This window comes from Rhopilema esculentum, chromosome 7, assembly GCF_057945365.1.
Source record: "Rhopilema esculentum isolate cy_ngs chromosome 7, ASM5794536v1, whole genome shotgun sequence".
Lineage (NCBI taxonomy): Eukaryota > Metazoa > Cnidaria > Scyphozoa > Rhizostomeae > Rhizostomatidae > Rhopilema > Rhopilema esculentum.
The window spans coordinates 4,214,727-4,226,381 of NC_142821.1; the positions used below are offsets into that span (position 1 = coordinate 4,214,727).

General features: G+C 34.5%; 1 protein-coding gene across 1 annotated transcript; it reads left to right on the forward strand.

The window, feature by feature from the left end:
* The first annotated feature begins 5,054 nt into the window (after positions 1-5,054).
* LOC135683555 (malectin-A) lies at positions 5,055-11,626 on the forward strand. Its single transcript, XM_065198849.2, has 4 exons — positions 5,055-5,497; positions 6,948-7,124; positions 8,572-8,629; positions 11,217-11,626. The coding sequence occupies exons 1-4, from the start codon at positions 5,108-5,110 to the stop codon at positions 11,432-11,434; spliced, it is 843 nt and encodes a 280-aa protein (XP_065054921.1). The 5' UTR covers positions 5,055-5,107; the 3' UTR covers positions 11,435-11,626.
* Positions 11,627-11,655: the final 29 nt, after the last annotated feature.

Consider the following 11,655-nt stretch of genomic DNA (forward strand, 5'->3'; position numbering starts at 1 on the left):
ATTTTAAAATACAGATATACAAATATACAGATTAGAATGACAAAGTAAAAGCATTTAAAATACTGGAACTAGCGCCAGGACTAAAAAGGGTCCCTTTATGTTCTGGAGTTTTCGAGATAACATTTTGCGTCCAGGCTATTCAATAGTTTTGCCCCTCTAAAAGAAAAGCATTTATGGCCACATGCTGTTCGTAGAAACGGGACAGGATGTAGGAATGTGGAATAGAAACTCATCAATTTGAATTTTAAACATTCAATTCTTCTGAGAATTCTGAGCAGCAGTGAAATTGGAAGAATCACAAATTGGAAGCCGCTTCTTAGTAAATACTGTTGAACTCTGTTAAGTCGTTCCCGGATAACTAGGACTTTCGCTAAGTCGGGGTAATTTTCAATTCTCATTAGATAATTTTCCCTTTTCAAGTCAAAAGTCGTACGCTTAATAAGTCAGAAATCGTTATGTTAGACCATAGTTAATAGAGGAGAACTCATGGGCAGCATAGCATCTTAGCATCACAATTCCTCATAAAGTTACATTCTATTTAGATTGTTGTTCTGTAATTGTCTATTAGCGAGTTATACATTACTTAAAATAGAAGATTACCAAATTTTTACCATTTAACTCTGAAAAGCCATGCAAGGACCCTGCATTACTTGATGAACAATATGTTTAGAGGAACAATACAATTATGATATTCAAATCCCAAATTGTCTCACCCTCACTCCCAAATTTCGCGTTTTTTTATTTTATTGAAAACTTTTTATTTTATTTTATTATCTTTTCCAAAGAAAATCAACAAATAAAAAACTCTGGACTCTTTTTTTAAAGATGGAAATTAATTTTTCCTGAGCTGGGTACTTTGGGTCCTTAAATCGTTGGCCATACTAGTACTAGTCTCTTATAAATTACTTTCTTATAAATAAAAGAACTGTATTTGGTTGATAATTTTACATGATCGGTACAAGTTCATCATAACAACACAAGAATAGTATCAACGAAAGCAATCAACATCTCCCGGAAAATCATGCATTTTCCGTTCTTGGTGTGGTGATTTTTTCAAAGAACAATATTACTATCGTGGTAATTCCATGAAATGAATACAAAAGGACAGTGAAGATTATGCAAAGGTACTTGCGATAAGCAAATATCAGAAGCTTAAAAATGTAAATTAAGCATATAATATTATGAAATTTAGGCAATGTAGATCAATTCAAAGCATATGGATGTTGAATTATTATCAATTGATAAATCCTTTAAAAGTCAATAAACCACAGAGGGTTTTCATTGAACCATACTTAAAGGGCCACTCCAGCCCAAAAAATTTTTCTGAGATTTTTGCATAAATTGGTAGTTAGTCGAGAAAAAGAAGCCATCGTGAAATTTTTTTTTGAAAAGCTTAACTCGTTTTTCAGATATAGACGCTCAAAGTTGAGAATCGCCGTAAAAATACGACAAAATTTTTTTCGGAAAAAGTACCTTGTGACGTATGAAGGGACCATTGTTTTAACATTCGGCGCTATTGTTATACGTTCGCACTGAAATTCGCACGACTCGGTAGAGGCTCGGAAGAGGCGATTCATGTCGGACTCGCGGTTGTCGTTTTATTTATTTTCCTTCATTGCGATTAATGTTCAGCGGAGGTTTCCAGCCAACATGGACTAGTAATTCGACAAATCAAAGATGGAACCTTCAACCTGAACGCATATCCTCATCTTGGCAACGCAGCAAGCTTTTCAAAATGGAATGCTTCACGAATTTTCCGATGTGAATGGATTTCTGACCGAAGGCATTTCTTATCGTCGTGTCATCTCAGGGATTTCCAGGGAGCTAAATAATAATTGATGTCTTAACGCATTAGAAGAAGAACCCTATTCACAAGATGGAAACTTCCCCGTAAGTCACAATTCATCCTTATTATCATTTTACTATGTTGAACGTTTGGCGAAACTGCAGGGTGTAGAGGTTTGGAGGGGGTTTGGGGAAGGTGTGACACACACCCCCTAAGCAACGCAATTTGCCGGGCTTTGAGAAAAACTTCGTCCTCTAAATATAAGTTTTTTAACAGCCAGTCTTGTGAACTGCCCCCCAAATGGTCAGAAATGTGGTTATATTAAAAGTACAACAGGGGCTCTCAAGCAAAATGTCGCATAAAATAGTACCAAAAGTAGAAGTTTGCTACTTTTCGTACCAACAAGGGGGCCTGAGCCTCCTAGCATAACATCCCTTCCAATGATCTGTGCACTACACCTTTGCCCGAGGTATAGATGTGTAAAATTTTCCAGGGTTTGTCTCCTGAACCCTTTTTCATCATGTTCTACCATGTTCTGCCTTCAATTTTGGAGTTCTGCCTTTTTCATCATAAAATTGATGCACAATTTCAAAATTTTCCAGATCAATATCCAGGGCAAAAGATCTACTACCCCAAAGATAAAACATGGAATTTACACCCTTGGTTTTGGAAAAAAGATGTGTCATATCCTCATTCTAATGTTTTAAAGGCAGAATTGTTTATATTTGTTAAATTTACCTTTGCTATTCTAGCATTGATTCATGTAAGCATGGCCTATATCATTTAAATTCATCTTTGTGTTACTTCAAATTAATATCCTTCGATGCTATTTGCTATAGTAACAGTGGTTGCCCTTTCACCCCTAAATTTCTCTTTGATCCTTTTAAATATCTATACTCTGAATGCCCCTGAGTGTCCAAGGTAGTGATTTCTTTGATCATTTTATGTTTTAATATGACTCTAAAGTAAATTTTGACTGGTATGTTAGTATTGATCCCTGTCAACCTTATTATTCTAGGCATAAAAAAGGTAACAAACTCTTTTATGGATCAGCAGAAAGGATCTTGCAAAAAAATGCTAGATGAAGGTTGGAGATTACGTGCATCCTGTTATCTGGCTACTGGCTTTGGGGGAGTGATAACTTGCCCCTCTCTTCCCTGCAAGAGTTACCACAAAGACCTCAACACATTATTCTGTTTTTGTATTAACATTTTTACAAAGGAGACTATTTTTAAAATTATCAAAATTTTATATATAATTTGGTCATATCTATATAAAGTTTGCAAATCCAGAACTATTATTTCAAACTAGTAACAACATATAGGTATTTTCTAGAAGTTTTGCAATAGATTATTGTTTCATGATACTTTTATAAGAACATTTCTCATGTGCAATAGAAATTACAAATTGCTAGCTAGTTCACTGGCCTGATTGTATAGATATTTAAATATATAATTCAATGTAGCCAAGTATTTAAATACAAACATGTATTTATTATTCATAAATATAGCAGGTTGAAATTCTGACAGCTCAAAGGAGCTGAAAAGGCCCCTGTAATAGCTTAAAGGTTAAAAACAAAAATTATATTTACACAAGTATATTGAAAAAGTTGAATTATTAATATAATCTCAAATCCCTTTTTTTGTATAAAAACACATTTATAATTTTTGAAAAAGTTGTTTCACTCATGACTAATGGTAGGATTTTAGTCTTGTCTTGAAAGTTTGTATACTTTCTTGTCCATGCCCTCGATTGTCCTGGTTTACTTCTAATAAGTCATAGTCATGTTGATATGAAGCTCTTTATCCTAATGAATATGTTGTATCAATTCATACAGCTTTCATTCCCGGTATACTGGTTTTGTTTTGGTCTTTCCTCCCGAATTAATTGCGCGATGGTTTTTTTAGCTGTTGCACTAAAGGAAGAGCTGATGAAAAAGCGCGAATCTTCTTTTTAAAATCAGAGAACTGGCCTTCCAATATAAATTGCTTCAAAAGCAACATTCCATGAAAGTCTGTCAACATCCTAATGTCTCTGTCTCGCTGGCCTTCTTTGACAATATGACTTCTCTGTCAGAAAGATTCGTGCGATAAAAACTTCCATATTCGATTAGAATATCAAGACTGATGAACGATACTTCTATCTTTATATCGATTCCAGATAAAAGTCTGGCCTTCTAAAAAGCATGCCGCTGCTAGGCCCTGTCTACCATTTCGCTAGGTTCTCGTTGACCCTTTGGACAGCCGATGATACTTGTCGCGAACTTACCGAGGCCGAAAATGCTTGTGACGTCAATCCTAAGATCTCCGATAACACGGTTGAAAAACAATTCAACTCAATGACCATTTTACAAACGCTAATAACTACAAAACGGTTAGAGATATGAAAAAAATAATAACATATTCGTTTTCAGGAGGTCTGATTACATCGTATTCTGAAATAAAAATTTTGGGCTGGAGTGGCCCTTTAACAATTAAATATCATTCTGTAAGTTTTTAATCTGTTCTCCTATTCAAGAAGCAAAAATTACTTCGGAATTTCATGGGGCCAAATAAATGATTGTACAATTGACTGCAAAGACTTTACATTGCATTAAGGCTAAAAAACATATCATCCAACGATTTTTTCATTTTTCAAAGAGAAATCAACACAAATATTCAGTTTAAGCGTGTCTAGAGAAATATTAAATTACACTCAAAAAAATGATGTTCTCTTTCTAGTTGAACCTAAAGACTCTTTTCTTTGCAGGACTTCAAAACGAGGGAGGGAGCAGGGAGGGAGCAGGGAGGGAGCAGGGAGGGAGCAGGGAGGGAGCAGGGAGGGAGCAGGGAGGGAGCAGGGTGGGAGCAGGGAGGGAGCAGTCGGGTTCAGAGAAGTTATCGATAACTATAAAAATATATATAAAATTAGCTTGAGGGTAACAAAATACCAAGCTAACCAACCTAGAAAATATATCATATCATTAAACAAGATAAACACCTAGAAAATGAACAAAAACGGTTCCAAGTCAAGAAGAACTTCTACTACATAAACTATGCAAACGATGCAAAGTAAACCTTCCTAAAATGTGTAGCCTATTACTGCAAAAAAGTGGAGGGGGGCTATAGCCCCTGCTAGCCTAATGGCTGCGTGGTGCCTGGTCACTGCCAAGATCAGCCACGAAATACATTAATAAGGAGCACAAAACAAAAAGTGCGTGTCATTTTTTTCTGAAAAACGACAAGGCACAGGTGTTTCATTGCTCATTCAACGGAGGTTTTCCCTGCCTCATCTCTGATTGCCGTTGAGAGGCTAGCTTGTTCACTAGGGTACTCGTGTGCAATGGTGGAAAGAATAAAAGAAGTCAATATGGCGCATAAATTAGTGTTCGATTTGTCAAAATTATTTGTAATCTTAATAATAACTATTGGGGATTTCACAAAATGTGTTCATAGCATTGGTGAAGTAATTTATGCTGTAAACTCTGGTGGCTCATCACATACAGATTTAAATGGAGTCCATTATCAAGCTGATAAGTTGTCTGTCGGAATTTCCTCCGATTATGGAAAGAATGTTCAAATAGGAAGAGTGGCTGCAGCCGATCAGATCCTTTATCAGACTGAAAGATACCATGTTGCAGATTTTGGATACAATATTCCTATCAAACAAGAGGGTGATTTCGTTCTGGTTTTAAAGTTTAGCGAAGTCTACTTCAGAGGCTCCAAACTCAAGGTAGGACATGTCGATGCACGGTTTCGAAATGGCTTTGTGTTTATTGCAATCTTAACCGTGCAGAGAGAAGGATTATGCGACTGGGAGTTTGCATTTTTTTGTACAAGATAAAACTAACACCACAAAACACTAGTTGCTTCTCTGGAATATTTTTACCGATCATCATTGTTTTTAAAAAAACTGTTTACCGATCATCATCGTGCATGCAGCACCCTACTCTATGTAATAAATTACAGCACTCAACTTTGTTTGTTACGTACATATTTTTTGTCAGCCACCTAGAATTGTCAGCCTAGTCAACAATTCAAAATCACTATAAAATTAGATATAAAAGTTTGCTTGAATTGACTGAAGAATCGACTTTGTCATATGGGAAACATAGTATAACTATGTTTCAAACATAACTCTTTATCAGGAAAATTCAGCATTGTTTATATCTCTGAATTTCCTTAGGAATGTTTTGAGCCTAACTCTTTGTAGTGTCATGATAAATAGAAAATTTGCTCAGACATTCAAAGTTTGATTCAATGTACAATATGCTGAACTACATTATTTATACTCTCCTTGATTATTACATTCTGTGAGGGGTTTTTAAAAGCCTTTAGACCATTGAGTTTGGATATGCTTTGCTAGAATAGTTTTTCCAACCTCTTTGGTTACCTTGATAACAGAAGAAAAACACTTTGTAATCAAACTTTGGTATACATTCATATTGCAATAATAAGCCCCTTATATAATTTTAGGATATTATTTAAACAGAAGATATACATGTTTCAAACAGGCTGGTTAAAAATGATATTAGCAAGATCAAGAGATGCTTAACTTTCTTTAGAAATAACTTCACCCTCATAACCGCAGTTTGCTAAGCTTAAATATTTTTGGAATATGTAAACATTTTTATTAAGGAGGTGTGCAAAATCTGGTTTTGAGATTGACCTTCTCTGCGTATTTAAAATTAAGGCTGTGCAAACTCAAAGTATTTGGTTCCAGAAGAAGAATGTCATAACATAATAAAAAATGATGAAATTTTACAATTCCTACTTCGAAACGTATGATTCAGTTTGTTTGTAAACAAAGCAAGCCTTGTTCTGAGATGAAGGGTGTCATGACCTTGATGATTTTGCATGGAATGCACCATGAATATCTTTAAGCAGAAGATGAATAAAGGGTGATAAGCTTTATATATCTTGTGGAGCTGTTAAAAAGAGACTATCCTGAATTGAAAAATGTAATTTATTATTTTGTTTAAACATAAAAAGAGTAAGTGACATTTTAATTCAAAATCCTCTACACTTTAATGAATGGAAACTTCTATTACAACTTAGTTATTATTTAAGATATTCTGTAATTATTTTCTATTCTTCAATCCTAGCTTGTGTTGTTTTTAAATTGCAGCAACATCAAAAATAGGCTATTCAGTGAAATCTATAATACAATGTAATCTTTTTAGGTTTTTGACATAAAAATTAACCAGTTTCCAGTGGTAAAAGACCTTGACATATATGACAAAGTTGGGTATGGCATTGCACATGATGAGTACATCCCGTTCAGTATAAAGAAGGGTACATTAAAAGTTGGTAAGCAAAAGGCTCCATTTCCTGGTCAGTTACATGTAGAGTTTGTCAAGGTAGGTGCACTCAAATGTTTAAAATAATTTGTTAAAATCAGAGTTTATTTTGCAACAAAGCCTCCTACCATGAAAAGAATGTCCTATGGATTTTCCTCTTTTAATTTTTGCAAGAAAATGTCAGTGAAATATATTTGTAAAAGAATTGATCTGTGGCCTTTGTTAAATTTTTTCAACAAAGGGCATTAAAGTGCTTTTTATAAACTTTGAAAATAATTAGTGTGTTTTGTAAACTGCCACATAATTTGTAAAAAATTGGGAAATAATCACAATCTCTAAAATGTATAGGTTGTATAGGTATAAAAAGACAGAGGTGGAATTCTTTGAAACCGGTGAAGAAGCGTAGCCTGGGTGGTAAGATTGGGAAGGAGAGGGGTTTGGGCAAAGGTGAATTGAGCAGGGAACATAGGGGCCCTCACCCTTTTGGACCCAATATAACAATGATGATGATGATGATGATGATGATGATGATGATGATGATGATGATGATGATGATGATGATGATGATGATGATGATGATGATGATGATGATGATGATGATGATGATGATGATGATGATGATGATGATGAGGATGAGGATGAGGATGAGGATGAGGATGAGGATGAGGATACATGAATTTGATTATTGACCTCATGTAATAGTCATGACAAAATTTTGTCTCATTTTGAAATTTTGTCATGACGAAACTTTTTGTAGTTAATGTATATAAATTTTGTCAAGGAAAGAAAGGTGATTTCATTCAATGATGAACCCCTAGCTTCAGGGAACCCTGGAATGAGATTGGTCTGTTTGATCATTCTTCTGTTTGATTTTAAGGAAAAATGTATGCTGTTAGAGTGGGTATGATTCCTTGAAAGACAGGCATTTGTTGCTGAAGAATGCATCAAATTGGATGGATACAATAGTTTTGATTTTTATCAGAAAATGCATGAAGTAGTCACAGTGCTATTTGATACAATACAGGACTTATCATCTTCTAAATGGAGGCTACATTGAAAATGCTTGACTATAAGGTGTCCAAGCTTAAGACTTGTTGTTTCCAGCTAAATTTTGTGTGAATGGCTTGATGAAAAGCAATTTTTCAGTTTTAATGCATAATTACAACAGAACTGTGTTCTTTTCTTGTGAAGTTTTGCTTAGGATTTTGTTAAGTGACAGACTAAATTGTTGGTACACAAAATCTCCACAGTTTTACAAAGTTGATTCCCCCTTAGAATGTTGCTCAGTTTTGATATTATTTTGTTGCCAGTAAGTATGATTGACATTGGATGCATAAAAGCCTCTAATGAAGTGAAAAGCATTGTTTAAGGGAGATGAAAGCATTGTTTTAGTGGTAGCTTTGAGAATTTGGAAGTAGTCAACTTCTCCAATTATTTGTAGCAATGATTCTAAATCTTTTAGTCATTCCATATTCCCATTTATCAAACTGCCAAACTTTTATTTTAGACCTACTATGACAACCCAAAGATAAATGCACTTGCTGTTTTTAAAGGAACTATTGATGGCAAGTATTTTTATTTAGACATGTTTGTATGTGTAACTGGTAGATCTTCTGGAGTATCTTCTTCACTGTGTCTTGTTTGAGTTATATTTGCTCCATTTAGGCTATTAAAGAGACTCCTTATAAAAGTATTTGTAACCATCTAGCCAAAAGCTTATCTATATTAATTGCTTTATTTGGTTTGTTTTGGTATAAAAGCATTCCTAAGTTTGGATCCATTTACCATGTGGTAAGTAAGCAGGTTTAAAGAACTTTCCACCATGATTCAAAGACATCTTGGTTCAAGAATAGCAAAGAAAAGTGCTGTAAATGAATAACTGAGTTTTAAATTAATGCAAGTGTATCCCGGATTTCTTGTTTGTAAGTAAACTTTGGCAAGGATTTCTAGTAAACTTTGGCAAGATCACATTTAGGTGTTTCAAATCGCAGAAGATCATTATTGGCCTTGAATTTAGCAAAAAATGACACTTACAGCTGTTTTTTAATGAGGGTTTTTTGGACACTGGCGGGTCACTCTTTACGACTGTTTATCGCAGAAATTTTGGTATTTTCATTCAACGAGGAGATGAAATGCTGTTTTGGACGTATTGCTGTAATATTTGTTCCGTAAAAAACATCGCAATTAGCTGGAATAGATGGAGTTAAAGGCTACTGACATGTTCTATCGATTGTATTCTGTTGCAACATGTTACGAAATGGTATCCGAAATTAGGCGTTTTGCAGGTCGAAAAACGTGTGACCAAAACTTTTGAAAAATACTTAAATAACGCCCAGAAAAATTAACTGTTTTGGGCAACCGAGCAAAAAGTAAGTATTTCCAAGTTCGCCTTACTGAAATCTTACAGGTTTGTGCAAAGAAAAGCCTTTTTTGTTGCAAAAATATTACAGGTACTCCTATCGCCATAGCTCAGTTTTCATGTTTTTGCAGTGTTCCATATGGCTGAAAAATAAAAAGAAACAAACGATATATTTACAATTTTCATTATCATTACTCTATCTTGATAAATTTCCCATGATTCCCCACCCAAACGGTCATCTTGAAACTTTTATTTAATTTGCTTCAGCTATTTGAATTTCGGTTTGCTATAAAAATTTCGCGGGGTGCGGCCGTTTTTGGTGGGAGGGGGGGGGGTGCATTAATTTTGCTCACCTAGTGTATTTGCAGATTGGTATGAATAGAAACACAGTAAAAATTAATTTCAAGGCGAGCAATTTGCTTTTTAGATCAATTTAAGAGAGCAGTCTAAAGCTCCCCTCTAGCATTTGAGGAGAGCCTAGAGAGGAGCAAGAGCTATGACACTCCTCAAACGGCCAGGCCAGATTGTCTATAAGTACGGATAAATGGTTTATTTTTTATGCTCTTCAGAATTCTCCAATCTTCTGAATGTATGTAATGTGCAACAGGCTGACTTTATACTTAATCAATTTAGTAATGTTTCAGTTGTGGATCAAAGCATTTGTTGATTCCTGTTTCAAAATTATGTGTGATACTTTTATTTTTTCTTAGTTAGTTTCCATTTACACATATTGTTTTATAAGTGACTATTTTGTAATCATCTTTCCTAAAACTGAAACATGTCTAAGTAACTTCGGTATATGTAAAATTTGAGTCAAGCAACTTTTTTTCTAAACTGTGGTTAAAAAGAATCTTTATGAGCAATGTTAAAAAAATGTTTTTTTGAAAGGCTTATCTTCTCAACGTTTCTTTTCGATCCTGAACACCAACAATGACATTATATCAAACAATTGAGGGTAAAATAGTTTTAGTTTGAGGTTTTTTACAATATGTTATCTTGGTTTTAGTAACCTTGAAAACTGTTTTGTTTTATGACAAGAAGTCCAAAAAGAACTATAAATTTTAAGGGATTTTTTAGCCACTCAAGAAGCATTTCAAAAGTTAGGTTATAGTGTCTTTATAGTAGCATACGCTGTCTTTTATCGTGTGCTTGCTCATCCAACAAGAATTTTTTTATTCGTGTTATTTATTCCGGGATTAGGGCCATTGGCCTAGCCCATTGGTTCGCTAACTGAGCACATATTCGCCGTCAAAAGTAGAACTATAGAACGTTAATGAAACGTAAATTAGAAGTGAGATGAGTTAAAAGTGGAGATCTCCAATCGTTTCCTCTTATGACGAAATTAGATCTGTTCATTATCTAATAAAGTTATGATGTTTCGACTTAATGCAAGCTTCTTATTGATAAAATATCACCACAGATTATTGGAGTATCCTTAACCGAAATAAATCGTCAAGTGTTTTTGGTACATCAGCTTTTTAGCTCAGATCATTCCCTTTAAGCACACCTTGTTTGATAAAGAATTATCACTTACCATTGATGATGACTTTGTAGAGTTTTTTCGTTTTTTTTCTGCAATGTAAGGTGCAACATCGTTGCCAATTAGCCATAAACCCGAACTATTCATATTATTGCTCAGTTTTGGGTTAAATTTCTTTAAAATTGTATACTTATGCCACAGATCAATTCCTCTTAAGACGGACACTAATCCGACGTTTGAACATTATAATTGTCCAAAAGAGATATTTTGTTGTTCTTTTAAACGATACTGATCAATAATTTATCTAATTTAGATATACCAAAGCTACCCACAATGAATGTCCAAGATGAGAAATTGGAAGAGAAAGAAGAAGAACCAGAAGAACTATCTGAGAAGCCAGCCAAGAAAAGGAAGACGTCTGGGCCTAAGGCAACAAACCCGTATGACTTGGAGGATAGTTCTTTTCTCTACCCTATCCTTCTTGCCCTAGGTATATTCTTGCCAACTCTTTTATGTTTATGCAAATTATAGATAGATTCACTGGCTGCTGTCTTAGAACAGTACCCGTCAGATTTGACTTTTATTGGACGATGACCAATATTTATTTCCCTTCTAAGCTGTACACCGATGTATTTGATATCCTGATGTGATCGCAGCTTAAAACGGTTAAATTTTAGCAGAGGTATTGTCTGCCTCTTCAAAATAAATGTTAAAAATCTCGAAGCTCTCGTTTTGTTAACTTTTTCTCGACT

What these genes read in the sequence shown, in the direction of transcription:
- LOC135683555 (XM_065198849.2), top strand. Translation starts at nt 5,108, where the DNA reads ATGGTGGAAAGAATAAAAGAAGTCAATATGGCGCATAAATTAGTGTTC. An exon ending in TACATGTAGAGTTTGTCAAG is followed by an intron (nt 7,125 to 8,571) that starts GTAGGTGCACTC and finishes CTTTTATTTTAG; the next exon opens with ACCTACTATGACAACCCAAA. An exon ending in TTTTAAAGGAACTATTGATG is followed by an intron (nt 8,630 to 11,216) that starts GCAAGTATTTTT and finishes TATCTAATTTAG; the next exon opens with ATATACCAAAGCTACCCACA.